The sequence below is a fragment of the Myotis brandtii genome, unplaced genomic scaffold (assembly GCF_000412655.1).
Source record: "Myotis brandtii unplaced genomic scaffold, ASM41265v1 scaffold174, whole genome shotgun sequence".
Classification (NCBI taxonomy): Eukaryota; Metazoa; Chordata; class Mammalia; order Chiroptera; family Vespertilionidae; genus Myotis; species Myotis brandtii.
Window position 1 is genome coordinate 3,536,839 of NW_005356437.1, and position 17,906 is coordinate 3,554,744.

General features: G+C 42.5%; 1 protein-coding gene across 2 annotated transcripts in view; it reads right to left on the reverse strand.

Moving 5' to 3' along the window:
- Positions 1-4,399: 4,399 nt before the first annotated feature.
- Positions 4,400-17,906, reverse strand: part of GTF2F2 (general transcription factor IIF, polypeptide 2, 30kDa) — a 154,549-nt gene continuing 141,042 nt past the window's right edge. Inside the window, exons 8-11 of one of the 2 annotated variants that reach the window (XR_001361509.1) lie at positions 14,957-15,219; positions 7,979-8,135; positions 5,174-5,261; positions 4,400-4,995 (exon numbers count right to left, since the gene is read on the reverse strand). Coding sequence is in view for 1 of the 2 variants with exons in the window: in XM_005863226.2 (XP_005863288.1) it covers positions 15,082-15,219 (138 nt within the window). In the remaining variant the exon portion in view is untranslated. Of the gene's footprint in view, positions 4,996-5,173; positions 5,262-7,978; positions 8,136-14,634; positions 15,220-17,906 lie in introns of those variants that run through there. The other variant, XM_005863226.2, reaches the window with a different exon arrangement.

Consider the following 17,906-nt stretch of genomic DNA (forward strand, 5'->3'; position numbering starts at 1 on the left):
TCAAAAAAAAAAAAAAAGCAGCATGAGAAAAGCATTTTGTTACCTACAAGGGAGCGCCCATACAACTGTCAGCTGATTCTCAACAGAAACTTTGCAGGCCAGAAGGGAGTGGCAAGAAATATTCAAAATGATGAATAGCAAGGACCTACAACCAAGATTACTCTACCCAGCAAAGCTCTCATTTAGAATTGAAGGTCAGATAAAGAGCTTCACTGACAAGAAAAAGCTAAAGGAGTTCATCATCACCAAACCAGGATTATATGAAATGCTGAAGGGTATTCTTTAAGAGGAAGAAGAAAAAAGATAAAAAATATGAACAATATAAAGGCAATAAATATATATCTATCAATAATTGAATCTAAAAATCAAAATAAACAAACAAGGAATCTAATGAACAAAATAAACTGATGAATAAAATAGAACCAGAGGCATAAAAACATGGGACTGAGGAATCTCAGAGGGAGGGGGGTAGGGAGGCAGGAAGAAATTAACCAAATAACTTACATGCATATATGCATTACCTATAGACACAGACAATAGGGTGGTGAAGGCCTGGTGTGGGGTGGGAAACGGGTGGAGGAGGGTGGGGAGGGGAGGGAAACATCTGTAATACAATTGTCACCTCTATGGCACTGACTCCAGATCTCTAGTTCCACATCTTGAACTTTTGTGCCCTTATTGCAGCTCAGACTCATCAAGTCCAGATGGAATTTGTCAGTGCTTTTCTATGTTAATTCATAATAAATAAATAATAACCCATTATCATTATTTCACTTTGGATCTTTCTTCTCCTTCATATCCTATACGCAATACTAATTCTGATTACTGCTTTCTTCAGAACATCTTTGTTCTACTCTTCTTGTCCATTTCCATCTTAGTTTTCAACTTTGTTACTTATCACTTTATTCACTTAACAAGTATTTATTAAATTTGTCTTGTGTGCCAAGCACAGTGCTAGATGAAGGGGGCAACACTAATTCCAAATTCCCCGCCAAAAAAGACAAATTCCAACTTGGTAGGAGGTGGTCACAATTTAGTGGGAAGCGATACACATGTGGCCTTCATCTGGCAGTATATGTCTCCCCTCACCTACTCCCTCCTGCATCCCCCTTCTGACTGGCCAGGCCAAGCTGACGGAGCTCCCGGAGCAGTTCCAATCACACAAATTCTTCCCCAGGGCCTATGAGTTCTGATAGTGCCACTACTTTACAATTCTCACATCTTCCTGTAACATGTTACTCTAGCATCATTTTTTGAAGAAGGAAATTTAAAATATAGCAAGAATTCTCAATTGTTCCCTTGAACATGTTTGCTAGCAGAGTGACACCACTGAGGAAGACAGGACTCTAAAAGCATGATTTGAGAAAGACAATGCAGGGGGCATGCTAACCACCAGTCCTGTAGGTTTTGTAAGCTCAGTACTTGTATTAAATCGGTCTCAGAATGTGGTGTTCTGGAGAGCATGGCTTAGTTCCATATCGGTAAGCCTTCAATACATTATAACACTGTGGAAGGTGTGTACAGACATGGGCCTGTAAACTCCACCATTGCATTTTTATCCCTTATATTAGGGACCATGAGGCAGATGGTTTTTTGCTTAAGCCAGTTTGAGTTTCTGTCATCTGCAACTCAAAGTGCCCACACCAATAAAATAATTAACATTTGCATATTATTTTACAGATTAAAGTACTGCTTTATTCTTACAATAAACAACATAGGGTAGGCACTTTAGTAGTACCCTTTATAAGCAAGAAATGAAATGCAGAGAAACAGCTAAAATGAACCAGTGTTCCTGCCCAGAACCTATGCTCTTTCTATTCAAACTCCCTTCATCTGCATAGAAAGTTTTAAGTGACCTCAATTTTCTGAGTGGGCATGGTTCACCTTCTCTGTACATGATAAGCTACAGTAGTGCAGTTAGGAGTTATGCTTTTAATAATCGTTAATTTGAATATATCCTCTAATTTCTTTAAGCCCTTCTAATTTCTAATTCTGAAATGGGCCTGAGCTAAATAGTCATTCTGAGACCTCCGACTTCCCTTTACACAAATAGTCAAAACCCTCCAGGTAACTGCTAACTTCTCAGCCCAGCACATCCCGCCCCCCGCCCCCCCCTTTCCTCCTTCCTTTCCCACTCTGGAGGAATGGGTGGTTTCTTCATCCATTATCATCTCTCTGTACCAAGTGAGGGGACACTGCCAGGTGCTAGGATAACGAAATGAAGCACCCACAGGTCTGACTGATGGAGCTTCTAAATTTCCTTTGTCAGGTCCTTGAAAAAGATGCTTAGAAAAACCATCCCAGGCTGATTGCACAGCTTGCTCTCAACTGTACAATGCTATTGTTCACCATCTCCAGCTCTGAGGTCAGTCTGAGTGTTGTCAGCCAGCATACTGGAATTGCTCTTCACACCAATTTAAATTAACTTGGCAAGTCCGTCTTCATGAGCTGCAGCATTACCACCCTCTCCAAGCCCAAAAGTAGATGCTGTGTAGGTGTAGCCTCCACTTTGGTAAATAACAGAGCTGTGCACTCATTTCAGCTCAGGATGGAAGGCAGCAAACAGTTGTTTTCAAAAGATTTATTCATCATTAAAAAAAAAAGACCTGGAACAACTTCTCAGATCAAGCTGGTTTAAGTTATAAGAAATAAGCTGTTGTACCAAAACAAAAATGTGCCCCCTCTGTTATCCAATGAGGTGTATCTCACCAAAGCAAATTAAGGCAAAAACCCAGTAAGAACTCTGAGTATCATATGCCCTTCTAATTTTCACCACTGTGTACCCCAAGCATGTCAAACTCGAAGCCCATGGGCCGCATGCGGACCACAATGAATATTTTTCCGGCCCAGTCAATATAACGGTATGTAAGAAACATTTTAATAAAAATTTTGTAACTTAATTTTTACAATATCCTGTTATACATAATTATTAATAATGAACTACAATGTTCGCTAATGACTGATTACTATAATCATGTTGCATTCATTTCCCCTACGCCCCTTACGCACAGGCGCACCATTTCTCTCCACTAATACTAGCAGCGAATATTTTAGCAACCGATTGCCACGTCATTAGTCTTGGACTGACTTGTTTGGTGTGCGCAACAGGAAATACTTTGCTTTCGGAGAACAAGAAAAATAGGTTTATTTGCGTTACGCTTATTAAATTGTGCAGTTATTCAGTGTCTGGTAAATTAATGTTAAAGAAAAAAACATTAATTTTTATTAAAGTGTTCTATTATTTTATGCTAACGACTAGAGGCCCGGTGCACAAAAATTTGTGCTCTTGGGGGGGGGGGTTCCTCAGCCTGGCCTGTGCCCTCTCGCAGTCTGGGACCCCTCGGGGGATGACCACCTGCTGGCTTAGGCCTGCTCCCCGGGAGATTGGGCCTAAGCTGGCAATCAGACATCCCTCTGGCAGCCCGGCAGCCCTCGGGGGATGTCCACTTGCCAGCGGGGAGCAGACCTAAGCTGCAGTCGGACATTCTTAGTGCTGCCGAGGCAGGAGAGGCTCCCACCACCACCGCTGTACTGGCAGCCATCAGCCTGGCTTGTAGCTGAGCAGAGCTCCCCCATGTGGGAGCGCACTGACCACCAGAGGGCAGCTCCTGCATTGAGTGTCTGCCCCCTGGTGGTCAGTGTGTGTCATAGTGACCAGTCATTCCCAGTCTTTCTGCTGTTAGGGTCAGTTTGCATATTACCCTTTTACTATATAGGATAGAGGCCTGGTGCATGGGTGGGGGCCGGCTGGTTTGCCCTGAAGGGTGTCCCGGATCAGGGTGGGGGTCCCGCTTGGGTGCCTGGCCAGCCTGGATGAGGGACTGATGGCCGTTCTCAGGCTGGCTGGCGACTGAAGCTCCAAGCCTCTCCTTTTTTTCTTTTTATTCTGGGATTTATTTACCTTCTATAATTGAAACTTTGTTGCTGTCACTGGAGCTGCGAGCCGGCTCCAGCTCCGTGGCCACTGCCGGCTGAAAGCAGGTATCTGGGGTTTGTTTAGCTTCTATAATTGAAACTTTGTTGCTTTCTGAGCTCAGAGCTGGCCCGCGGCAGGCAGGGAACCTTGGCTTCCTCCATCACTGGAGCAAGCAAGCCTCCTGCTCGCTTCAGCTGTGTGGCTGCTGGCCGCCATCTTGGTTGGGTTAATTTGCATATCTCACTGATTAGCCAATGGGAGGCATAGCGAAGGTATGGTCAATTACCATGTTTGTCTATTATTAAATAGGATTACTCATTTATTTCAGCCCTTTGTATTCAGCATGTCTCTATTGAAATAAACCCACGTTTCTATGAAAATTGAAGGTTTTGTTTTTTTGCAGCCCACATAAACTTAAACCTTGTTTATTTGGCCCATGTTAGCCTTTGAGTTTGACATGCTTGGAGTACCCCAAAGGGCATAGGACTTAAGGTATGATTCAAAGTGCCTATCTTCCAAGGAGTGACCATGAAAAAGTGTTTTCTCCATCTATTCTTTGTGTTCTCATCTTCTCAAACGTAGAAGCTGAACCTTGAAGGGCAAGGAAATTGGAGTAGACCTTGTAAGAGAAAGAACCTAGAGACCTAAAACCCCAAATGACAGGACTGGTATTTTCAAGGGTAACTTCATGCTCATGGCAAAAGTACTCCTTCCTCTCAGTTTACACTGGGACACTCAGCCTAAGGAGGGACCTAATCAGGAAAACCAGGATGTGGGGGGGAGAAGGGGGATACAGGGCTGGCTATGCAGGGGTGGACAGAACTCTTGCCTGCTCTGATGGCCCTGGGGTGGGTGGGTGCAAGGGGGAAGGGGGGAGGGAGATCTGGTCTTGGGGCACCTGAACACACAGGGTTCTAAACCAGTTAGCAAGGGCTTCAGGACCAGTCAATATTTACCTTTGTTTTATCCCAAACTGGAGTTACCATTTGGTCTGTTTGATAAAAACAACTGTCATTAGCCAATATTGGTTTTCCTAGGTCCTGAGTTTTTTCATCCCTGTTAATAGTTTTGGCTATTTCCTGTGAAAAAGCCAGAAATAAAAGATGTGAAATTCAAGTTATCTTATCATCAGTGACAGTAGCTCCAGAAAGAGAGTTAACAATAAACACATTAAACATATTATGTGGCAGGCGCTGAGCCACTTTACAAACTCTTCCCACAGCACACTCCCAGTCCCTGCTGGGGATAAGTACTCACACCGTTGGGCTTCAGATGAGGGCAGGGGCTTCTCACAAGGGGTCCAGGTCAGTGTCAGCGTGGATTCATTCCGAGTTCTCAGCGCAGGCTATGGAGTGTGATGTGTAAAAGGAAGATACCACTGTGTTTTCCAGAAAAGCCTGATACTTTTCAGGCTGTTCATGGCCAGGAAAACACGTCCACCCTTTATTAGTTTCTGGTTGAAAATATTAGTGAATGCAATTGTTTCCAGACCTGGTTGATCATCAGAACTGCGGAGCTTTATAAAAATACTAGTGGCCCGGTGCACAAAATTCATGCACGTTCAAAGGGAATTAATTGAGGAAATATTTTAGGGTCCGGGGTGCAGGGGAATGCGATTTCTGGTTGGCAGGCCACTGACAGCAAGCTGATCAATGGATGATTCTTCAAGGAATGGGGCTCTCTCCTCCCTCCTGTCAGGGTCTGGTTTGAAGGTGGCCATGCCCCCGATTGCACGAGACCCAGAGTTCTGCCGCACTGCAGCGGCCTGGGGCCCGCAGACCCTTCTTGCCGCCACGCCTGGTGGCCTGGGGCCCACAGATACCTCCAACCGCCATGTCCCAGCGGACTGGAGCCCACAGACCCTTCTCGCTACCATGCCTCAGTGGCCTGGGGCCCACTGTTCGGTTGTCCGTCCAGTCGTTTTGGTCGTGACGGACCCTGGCTCTTTATATATTAGGATAGAAGTAGGGCCTCCTCCCAAGGGATGTTTAGTGCCTTCAGGTAGTGCCTAGCAGTCTGCATTTTACCACCCAACCCATATGGTTCCAATAATCAGACAGGCCGAGAACCCTGAGGCTGGAGAGGGCCCTGGCTGGGAGGGTATATGCACTAGCCCAGCTCTGCCACTAGCAGGCGGCGATGTTAATGGTTTACCTTTTCTGTATCTGTGTTTTTGTGTCTGTAGAGTAGGGAGAGAAATCACTGTAAGTTCTCCAAGATGCTCAAAGTGCTTTTTCAGTGCACATAGCAGTGTGTAAGTTAACACATTATTTCAACCTTTTTAGAGCTGGGAACCAAGTACTTTTAAATTGCTGCTAATCGTGTGTGTATAATGGTAGGTTAACTCTTGCTTTAACTGCAATTTAGTCTCTTGCATCTTATTATTCACCCAGTGCATTAGCCCTTTATATGCTGAACTTGTATATAAACACGATCCTTTTTTCTTCTATTGGTTGAGCACTCTGTTCTTCTACCACTACATGGGAATCACTGGAGGGCCTTTTCCTCAGAGTTTTCACCATTTCCTTGAATTCACTGGCGAACCTTTCCCCTAGTACTCTTATTATCTCTTTAGTTGTAGGTTTCTTAACTAGAGAGGAATACAATGGAATGATGGCCTGATGGTTACCAAAATGTGACTTCAGAATACTTGTATTGCACATCTGGGAATAACTGGCTCAGTTGGAGGGTACTGCGGTCACTTTCTGGAGTGCTCCCAGACATAAGCCCTTCCTTGGGAACCACTCCTGCCCCCTACAGCCATAGCCACCACTGGAGGGGGTCTCTGTGGCCATACATGCTTCTCTTCACTGACCAGATTAGGGGTGGACATCTGCCCTAAGGCAGCAATCAGATTCTTCTGGGAAATCCAGAGCTGGGATCCAGAATTAGAGTCAGCCAGCTGTGGGAAGCTGAACTGAAAAGTGATATAAAATTGAGGCCAGAGCTGGCGCCGTGTCAAGACAAAGCAAAGTGCATACTGAAGTTATGGGGGAACATGAACTGTGTGGAACCAGGAAGCCAATCTGCAGTAGAAAGTAGGTGAACAGAAGCAGGCCAATGACAAAGACCAAGCAGCCCCTGAGAGAGGCAGGGAAGGGCCAGTCCCTGGGAGGGCTGTCCTTCCTATCCCTGAGTCAACTTGAGTGGATTTCTCCCTCTTACAACCGAGAACCCTGAGTAGGATGGAGTAAAGAATGGTGATAGACAAATACTTCAGAGTGCATGCAAGAGTGTGTGGAAGCAGGAGGACTAGCAGCAGGGAGCAGGTGATGTTACGAAGTCAAGTGGTGAATGTTTTTTTCTGGAACACACACGCCTGTCTAGTGCCTGCCATCCTGTCAACAGCAGGATGTTGATGTGTATGAGTCAGCGTGAGTTGCAGCTGGGCCTGTGCCACGAGTAGAAGCCCCTAGTGAGGATAATGAAACAAACCCCTTTCCAGTGTGGGATGGGCAAGACTGACAGGCAAGTTTGGCCAGGACCACGGTTTAGAATTACAGAATCTTAAAAAAAAATTTTAAATACATTTTTATTGATTTTAGAGAGAGGAAGGGAGAAACATCAATGAAGGAGAAACATCAATCGGCTGCCTCCTGCACACCCCTTACTGGGGATTGAGTCTGCAACCCGGGCATGTGCCCTGATTGGGAATCGAACCAGTGACCTCTTGGTGCATGGGATGATGCTCAACCAACTGAGCCACACCGGCCAGGGCAAATGACAGAACCTTAAAACCAGAAGGACATTAAAGATCATCACCAACCTCTCAACAAGTACTGATACCCTTTTCTGCTAATCAGCTCTCTCCAGCCACTTCCCCTAAACCACAAGTTTCTCCATCCCAGATTACTGGTGACAGCAACTGACTAAAAAACCTGGCAAAAATACAGTCAGTATTAGGCACGATGGAGAATGTGAACCCCAGTTCTAACTTCCTGGCTTCTTCACTTGTCTTTTCTAGCACATGTGATGCTCTAGCCTTGATTGACATATTCTTATTTTTTCTATGAGGAAATCAACCAATTGGGCCCAACTGAAAAGTGCTTTAAAAAAAGTTACTTAAAATAATCTTGTTTTTCTCTTCTGTCCTCTCCCAGTCGATTCCTTGGTATCCATTTTCAACTGCATGCTCCTTGAGACATCCACAAAGCAGAGGTGTTTTCATTTCAATACACTAAGCTTGCAGGCTGAGGTCTGTAGACTTTCAGATGAATCTCTGTGTGGGTGGTTAACAAAATGTGATTTCCGAGCTGACTGTTTGACATTTTTAAGGCTTCACCTGCCAATGCTGTCTGAAGGTGATTAAGGGTTTTATTTTCTAAGAGGACATAAAGCTGGGTGAGTAATAAGTACTCACTAGCTCCAGAAGCGGCAACTGAACAGGCCCATCTGCCTGGTTCACTGCGAGGCTGGCCCACTTGCTCTCCTCTCAGATCCTGGCTCCATGGAGATAAGGCAGGAGACCTGAGAAAGTGCATGCTGCTGGGCTAGCAACACTAGGAAAGCTTCGGCTCAAGCTGACTTGAGTTCTAGCTTCAGCTTTTCCAACAGTTCCACTGTGACAGGGTCTGGAACTTGCCTTGGTTTTCTCTGCTTTGAAAACAGCAGATTTCTTACCTCTCTACTACTGTAGGAAATAATTATTCAAAATTGCTTTCTCAAGCATTTAGCAAATCAAAGAAGTGATATTCATTTCCCACATTTATTGTGGGAGTATGACTCACTCCATTTTTGGCTTTGTGGACTTCTCCTGGTGGATACAATTCAAGGCCTCCATCTCTATACACATCTCTTCCCTTTTGGAGATGGAATTTACCTGTTAATCCTAGAATTTCTCAAGGCAAAAGAGCAGCCCTCTAACACTGTAAACAGGCCCTGACCAGCTTCTCACCTTGTTCTGACAGGAGCAATCTGTAGACACCTGGGCAGTGTAATGCAAGATGAGGACCAAGTCTCACTTGGTGCCCCTGGCTTCCCGACCCCAGCACCTAGGGTGGCGCCGAGGATGCAGCAGGGTGAAATTCAGGAAACATCTGATGGAGTGCGTTCTATCCTCTTGGCTTACATTTTCTCCAGGGAAACGTTCCTCCGTGATGGCAGGACTTAAAGTATCCCCTAACCCTCACACCCAATGGGTAGACATGGAGCAGTATGTATCACTGGAAGTGAAAAAACATGTTGGAAATAGGGGATCAATTGTATACCGAAGGTGTGTGTGGACTCTCACTCCAACTACCCTGTGAAGTAAGGCTGCTCCCTTAATGCCCTTGCACTTGTTCTTTCTGTATTTCCTGCCTCCTGACAGTTAGTAAACTCCTAGACCCCTTCAAAACCCACTTCAGATACTAACTCCTCTAAGGCTTTCCTGATTCCCCAAAGATGTAATTAATCATTTCATTCTCTGTGCTAGTTCCATATTTTACATATTTTGTATATGTTAAAGCTAATACTGATAAAGTAGTTTCTATGTGTCATGGTGTTTTAAGAGCTTTACGTATATTGACTTACTTAATTTAATTTTCACTACAATTCTATGAGATAGGTACTTTTTAAAAAAAAATATTTTTGTAGTTTTTTCTTTTTTTAAAAAATTTTATTTTATTGTTTAAAGTATTACAGATAGTAGTACATATGTCGCCTCCCCGCCCCCCCCATTGACCTATTTTTATTGATTTCAGAGAGGAAGGGAGAGTGAGAGTGAGATAGAAACATCAATGATGAGAGAATCATTGATCGACTGCCTCCTGCACACCCCCTACTGGGGACTGAGCCGCAATTGGGCATGTGCCCTTGACCGGAATCAAACCCAGGACCCTTCAGTCTGCAGACTGATGCTCTATCCACTGAGCCAAACCAGCTAGGGCTAGATACTCTAGGCTAGATACTCTTTTTTTTTTTTAAACACATTTTTGTTGATTTTTAGTGAGAGAGGAAGGGAGAGAGATAGAAACATCGATGAGAGAGAAACATTGCTCGGGTGTCTACTGCATGCTCCCCCTCCCCTGGGGATGAGCCTGCAACCCAGGCATGTGTCCTGACTGGGAATCAAACCGGCAACCTCTTGGTATATGGGATGACACTCAACTGAGCCACACCAGCCAGGTGATAGATACTCTTAATATTCCCATGTTGCAGATGAGGAAATTAAGGCACAGATGGTAAACAACTTGCTCTAAGTCACAGGCTTTCAATCCAGGTATTTCTATTGCTGCACTTAATACACTAGGCTGCCATTTATTTTGTTTCAAAGTCCTTTTCTTTTCTTTTTTTTTTTTTCAAAGTCCTTTTCAATGTTGGGAGTTCCTGAAAGCAAAAAGACCGTTTTATTTGTTCATCTCTATGTTCCCACACTTGGCAGTCTCAAGCTAATGGATGTCCTGAGTGCTCACTCAGCCATGGCAGATAGCCTCAACTGTGACCAGCCCAGTCAGAAACTTTCTCATGAGCCTGGGCTTGAACATTCCCTGGGTGGCCTAGGATGTAAGTAAATAAAGTACATTGGCCATTTGCAATCATTTTTGGAAAACAGCTCATCTGAATCTAGAGGGGAAAAAAGGAACATCATTCTACAATAAGAAACTCCAGAACTTGAAAAAGAATTAGAAACCAAATCTCTAGCCCTAGCCGGTTTGGCTCAGTGGATAGAGCATCGGCCTGCGGACTCAAGGGTCCCAGGTTCGGTTCCGGTCAGGGGCATGTACCTTGGTTGCGGGCACATACCCAGTGTGCAGGAGGCAGCTGATCGATGTTTCTGTCTCATCATGTTTCTGGCTCTCTGTCCCTCTCCCTTTCTCTCTGTGGGAAAACAATGAAATATATTTAAAAAAAAAGAAACCAAATCTCTAAAGTCAAAACAATTCAATTAGTATCCAGAATCAACTATTTTTTTTTAGAGAGGAAGGGAGAGAAAGAGAGAGATAGAAACCTCAATGAGTGAGAATCACTGACTTCCTCCCACACGCCATCAACCCAGGCATGTGCCTTTGACCGGAATCAAACTGGGGACCCTTTAGTCCACAGGCTGCTCTATCCACTGAGCCAAACCGCCTAGGGCTCAACTCTTTTTGATTCAGGAGTGATAACTCTTGAGATTCTGCTACCTATTAGTTAGTGAGGAGAAGTCAAATGTAAAAGAGATATGTAAATTATATCTCAATAATAATAACTAAAACAACAACAACAAATTCAAATATGATAGACTCTGGACAGGTAAACTACAGCTGTGGGAAATCAGCAGATAGCCCCCATGACCTATATACACACAGGCAATTAAAGACCTGCACTCCGGAGTGCTGTTCTGGGATCTGAATCTGGCTCTGACCCTGACCACTATATGACCTTGGCTCTTTAACCTCTTAGTACCGGGACCTCTATAAAACAAGGGTAATAAGAAAACCTATGTTGCAGGGTTGCCATGAGGATTAACTGAGTCATATGAATCAAATACTTAGCAGTGCCTGGCACATAGCAAGGGTCCAACAAACACAGGCTATTATTCTTCCTGCTTACTTAGTAAAGTAGGCAAAAAACTGGTAGCACATAAGGCACATTACCACAAGCACCCATCACCGTTACCCCTACTGCCTGGCACACAGTGGGCATTTCAGTGGATTTCCACCAGATGAATGAATGGCCAAAGTGGTTCATAGGCTTTTATTCAAGGAGAGAAACTAGAATGGCAATCAGAAGTAAGGCTTCAATGTCAAGAGGACAAGCACAATAAACTCAAAATTTGGCATTCTATTAATGAGACCAATGTATTAAAAACAGCCACTACATAAATTCATAATAATGATTCCTAGACATTATATAAATCCTTTTGTGCTTATAAATTATCAATGAATAATTACTGATAAATTATTCAAGGAAGTTTTAAAATTAAGTAGATATTACTGTATTCAAATGCTTTAAAATTTGGAAATCCATGTAGAGTCTAAATGGCCATGATGAATTAACTGGAATATTTTGATTGATTGCAACACTTAGTTCATACTTTATTACCCACACGTATTGTTCCCTGTCTACCTTTTGTAGTTCTCACTAGACTGTGAATACCTCTTATGCGTAGTGCTTTTATATTCACTGTGCCTGGAATATATTCATGGTCAATAAATAATTGCCTAATTAACAGCCATCATGTTCCATTACCATACCAGATTAAAGTTTTTGGTCCAGCAACATATGCTTTTGGTGTACTTACATTTCCACAAAACAATAAAAAACTTGTATGTTCTTAAGATCTTATAAATACAAATTTCAACATTTAAAAATATGATATATTTTAGGAAAATCATTCTTTAAAACCCTAAAATTTAAGACTAAGTGACTTTACAAAATCTACTCTAAACTGTAAGCTAAAGCAACTAAAAAGTTTAGATGATTTCTAACAATATCAGATAAAAGCTGTTCATTTCTATTTTTTTTTACAGAATAGTTTATTGATTTTTTTTTAGAGAGAGAGAGGAAGGTAGAAGGAGAGAGAAAGATCTATGTGACAACATAACACTGATCAGCTGCCTCCTGCATGCCCCTACGGAGGATTGAGCCCGCAACCCAGGCAAGTGTCCTGACCAGGAATCCAACCTGCAACCTTGTGGTACAAAGGACAACATCCAACCAACTGAGCCACACTGGCAGGATAAAGCTGTGATTTTTTAAAAAAATATATTTTATTGATTTTTACAGAGAGGAAGGGAGAGGGATAGAGAGTCAGAAACATCGATGAGAGAGAAACATCCATCAGCTGCCTCCTGCACACTCCCTGCTGGGGATGTGCCCGCAACCAAGGTACCTGCCCTTGACCGGAATCGAACCTGGGACCCTTGAGTCCGCAGGCCGAGGCTCTATCCACTGAGCTAAACCGGTTAGGGCTAAAGCTGTGATTTTTTTTATAATAAACTATTGAAGACTTTTATTGCTTGTCTGTCAGATGTTACATCATACTATTGTGTTGTGGATGGTGGCACCTGCTCAAAGGAAAGTAGGAAGAATGAATGGGAATATGTGAAGAAAATCAGGTTCAAAAAGCGATCTCTGATACTTTCTCTTGCACCTTACATTAAAATGATATTAGGCTCAGGAACCTGCTCTGGACACATGTCAGAAAGAAAACACCATAAAGAAGGGAAGCAGCTTATCCTGGACCCTTATACAAATGAGAGGGAAGATGGCCAATGTATTGAGACGAAAAGGGTGTCTGCAGCAAGTGAAGGCTGAACATAAGGCAGTTCCCCTTCAGCTCAGTGCCCCACCCCCCTGCCACCTGCCCCTGGGCTCCTTAAGTCCTATGGGGGTGTCTAATAAAGTCACACACCCCACCCGGGTACTTGAAGCATGATAGGAATTAAAACTTTAGCAAAAGGATCTTGACTTTAAAAGGGGAGGTTAGTCTTCATCTGGTGGGTAGGGACGTTTAGATGTCTGAATTCAAGTAGGGATGCCAAACTCCCTCTCCTTCACAACTCTGTGGTCTGCACCACTTTCCTGGTTTGGAGGTGAGACTGGGGGTGTTAGGGCGGGGGCGGATTCTGGGAAAGTACACCCGGGCACTCGCTTTGCCTCAAGGGCAGGATTCTTTCAGTACTTATGAAGGTATGTATGTTGAGTAGGAAAAGGTTCTATAAAATGGACATTATCTCTCAGCATTATTTCTAAGGATTCAATGAGATATTTTAGAGCATTTAACACACTATCAGGCACATAAGGACCTGAAAAATGTTTCTTCTCATTTCACTGATATGTATCAACAATGAACAAAATATGCTTCAAAGAAAATTTGTTCACAGACCATTAGGAACAACTGCAACTCTGCTGAAATCCACATGGCCTGCTTATGATACAATAGAGCAAACCTTTTTTAAATTTTTTAAGATTTATCTCTTTAGAAGTTACTGTGGCAACATGTAATTTCAAATCTTGCCATTGCCCAGCAACTATAATCTTATTACATAGATTTTGACAATTAAAACATCCCGTGTACTGGCTGAGTTTAACAATCTCATCTATTAAATATGGCCTTTCTACCCTCATGATGTGACATCTTGCCAGATGTATATCAGCCTTCCTTTCAATCTCACAGTGGTCAAAAGCATGTTTATCAGAGCTAGAGAGTCCTGAAATAAAAGAACGTGGAAACCCAGGTCGAAGGGAGTCTCTTCCATGACCAACAGCCATATTTTAGTATTGAATGAGAAAGCAATTCCAAAAAATTAATCAGGAATGACACCAGTCTACCACATAGATTAGCTATCCTATAGAAAAGGTAACAAGTGTTTAAGAAACTCAAAACTAAGTGTTTAAAAAACTCAAGCAGATAGTGTGATGAGGTAAAAGGTAACTAAAATTAAGCTGAAAAAACCAGGTTTGAAGAAATACCAAAGCATAACTTCAAATGACATAGCTCTGCTGGGAACACTGCATCTGGCAGACACTGTCACCACAAAAACAAAAGGCAGGGGTAGATGACCCAGGTGTCTCAGGGCAGTCTACACATAAAAAGACAGGGTTTGGGGGAAGATATGTGCTACAAACCAAGCATGACAGGCATCCAGAATTATCAGTTGTATACAGATTTATCACACCTTTATCTATCTGCTTCTTGACACTCAGCCTCAAATAATTAGGAACTGGAAGGCAATGGTGAAACAAGATTTGGTTCCTGCACCAGAACAATGCAGGATAAGACAACTGGAGGCAGGGTAGGAAATAAGACCATCTTCCTTAATCAGAATTTTACTTTGCAAAGTTTATGCAATGATAAAAATTTTCCTAGTACAGTGGTACTCAACCTCAGCATTCTAGTGTTCTGTTAAGAAAATGAATAATACAGAAAAATATTTATCTCAATGGATAGTTATTTCCTTGATTTGCTTTAATTACAGAACCTCTTAACCCCCAACTCCTAACCCCATCATGAATAATCTAGTTTAATACAAGTTAAGTCTATAAATAAGTTTGTTATTTCTCCTCAAAAAAAAAAAACACACCAAAAAAAACCACTTCAGTAATTTTTTAAGAATTATTGTTTAAAAAATGTACCTAGAGAAATTAAAGTTTCAGTCATTTTGCCCCTATAACACATGGTGCTCAAGTTCAAGTATCAATGCCGTATGCTTAACACATCACCCTTAGTTGTTCTGTTAGCATGCTGGCTTGGAGTCTTCTTAATCACTCTTTTCTTCTCCTTGATAATGTCTATACTCTGGCTTCAGCTCCCATGTGTTTTTGTGGATCCCTTTCACATTCTGAATACCAATTTCTTTTAAGATTTCCGTCAGGTAGACCACAGGCTGTTTTGTGATGTCCACCAAGTCCTTAAGTTCAGGTACACCTGAAAAAGAAAAAACACAAACAAAAAACCTAGAGATAACCACATTTGAGTAATAAAAAATTATGATCCTGAAAGTACAATAAGATTTCTTTATAAAGAGGTTCAATAAACTACCTTTTGATTCTACATATGCAATACATGATAACTGTATTCAACATATGATCATCTGCATTAAAGGGGTTGGAAGAGCTAAGTGCCAACAACCTAAGAACTAAAAAGGTCTAGATGAAATTACACTAGAAAATTACTGGTGCCCAATGTTTATTAAGATGACACTGTACACCAAGTGTGATCTGCCCCTGAGTTCAGCAGCCTCACTCAGTTCACAGTTAGAGAGGGTTATTCTTAAACCAGTCATTTTAGAAACATACATAAAAAGTGACAAGTATTTTGGAACAATAATATTCTATGAGGCAAGCACATGAGAGGCATCTAGAATTCTCAGTTCTAAGGTGAGTTTTCAAACTAGCTATCAGGACACTTGTTTTTCCTGTGTAATAAAGAAAGTCATTATTTGTATACTCTTGTATCTTGGCCAAGCTTGTCAAGACAGGGTAAGGGAAAAGAAGTGTAAGTTTGGTGATTGCCTGGGAGGCGGGGGGTGGGGGGTTGACAGGGGTGGAGGAGGGTATAAGAAGGGATTAATGAGGATGGACAGAGGCTTGACTTGGGGTGGTGAACACATAATATAGTGTAGAGATGATATATTATAGAATTGTGCACTTGAAACCTGAATAATTTTGTTAACCAGTGTCAACCCAATAAATTCAATAAAAAAAGGGGAAAAAAAAGTGATAATAAGACATGGGAAAAACCATGGGGGTGGCAGCTTTCCTGTGCTTGGCTCCTCTGAAAGAAAGAGGTAAGTGATAATGTAGGGCATCCTGCATAAATTCAATAGATATTAACCAAATGATTCATGGAAATGATAGCTATGATAAATGTAATACTAAATCCGACCTCTGCTTGCCAATTCCCAAGGCCAGAAAGTATCCCACAATAAATTGACCAGCATAAATTATAGTACTGTACCTCTTTCTAGAAGGAGAAAAGTCAATTATTTGACAGTGATTTTTTTTTTGCTACAGAACAAACCAATCCAACAATAACTTTTGTGTGTATGCTTCAAAGAACAAGTTATAGTATTACAGTGACTCATCCCATTGATGAAAGATGTAATACTTTTTAAAAATGTATTGAAATGAGGCACTAATTAGAAAAATGGTGATATTCCCTAGATAATGTTTAAGGCAATGTCCTTCTCGAGTGTGGTGCTAGACTACCTGTATCAGAACCGCACAGGAAGCCTGTTAAATAAACCCAATTTTGGGCCTAGTGAATCAAAATCTCTGGGGTCAGGTCCTGGAATCTTCATTTTCAAAAGCCCCTAAGAGACTCTGATTTAAGTTGTTCCACAGCATCTGCTTTAAGGACTCTCACAACTCTAATTCTCCAGGATGTCTGAGTCCCTGAAGTGTTCTCCAGAGCCCCACCACTGCATCAGCCAACATAATCTAACACACCACCCTACCCAGGTATCATGCTCTACAGTTTATAAAGTCCTTTCATTTAGGGGCAGGCTGTCACCTAGAAACAATAGCTGATTAGCACTGGAACCACAAATGGGTTCCTTATCTGGATCTGGACAGGCTTAGTTCCACCACTTGAGCAGCCTTCACATTCCAGAGTCCAGGCCCCAGCGGGTGGCAGCAATGAAACAAATGAGGCCTGGGTTCCCCAGGAGGCCTGCTTGCCTCCAACACCAGCAGCTGGCTTTACCAAAGGACCTGCGTACATGAGTAAGCAAAAAGGATTGAGACATTTAGGTCATGTGTATGTCTGCCATCTGCCACTTCAAATTAGATTTAAAAAATTGGACACTTGCCCTAGCTGGTTTGGCTCAGTGGATAGAGTGTTGGCCTGTGGACCGAAGGGTCCGGGGTTCGATTCCAGTTGTGGGCTCGATCCCTAGTAGGAGACATGTAGGAGGCAGACAATCAATGATTCTCTCTCATCATTGATGCTTCTATCTCTCCCGCTCTCTTCCTCTCTGAAATCAATAAAAATATATTTTAAAAAAATGGGACACTTTAGAAACTACTTTCTAATTAAACAGGATGTATAAATGGAAAATGATGGCTTGGGCACAAATGATTTTCAGTTTAGAAGCCAAGAATGACATCTTTGTAAAATACCAAAGAATGGCCTAGCGCCAGTTTGGCTCAGTGGATGGAGCACCGGCCTGCGGACCCAAGGGTCCCAGGTTCGATTCTGGTTGGGGGCACATGTCCAGGTTGCGGGCTCCATTCCTGGTAGGGGGGCATGCAGGAGGCAGCCGATCAGTGATCCTCTCTCATCATTGATGCTTCTATTTTTCTCCCTCTTCCTTCCTCTCTGAAATAAAAATATAAAAAAACAACAACCAGAGAATGGTTTATTGTGAGACTGGTTAAGACCTTGTGCATAACAATCATACAACTGTGGATGCTTTGCAATGGGTCAAGAGTGACAAGAGCAATCACCAGGAGCATTGTGGTTTCCTGACAGGAACTCTTTAAAAAAAAATTTTATTTTTATTTGTTTAAATATATTTATACTAGTAGCCCGGTGCACAAAAATTTGTGCACTCGGGGGTGGGGGTTAGGGGTGGGGCCAGAG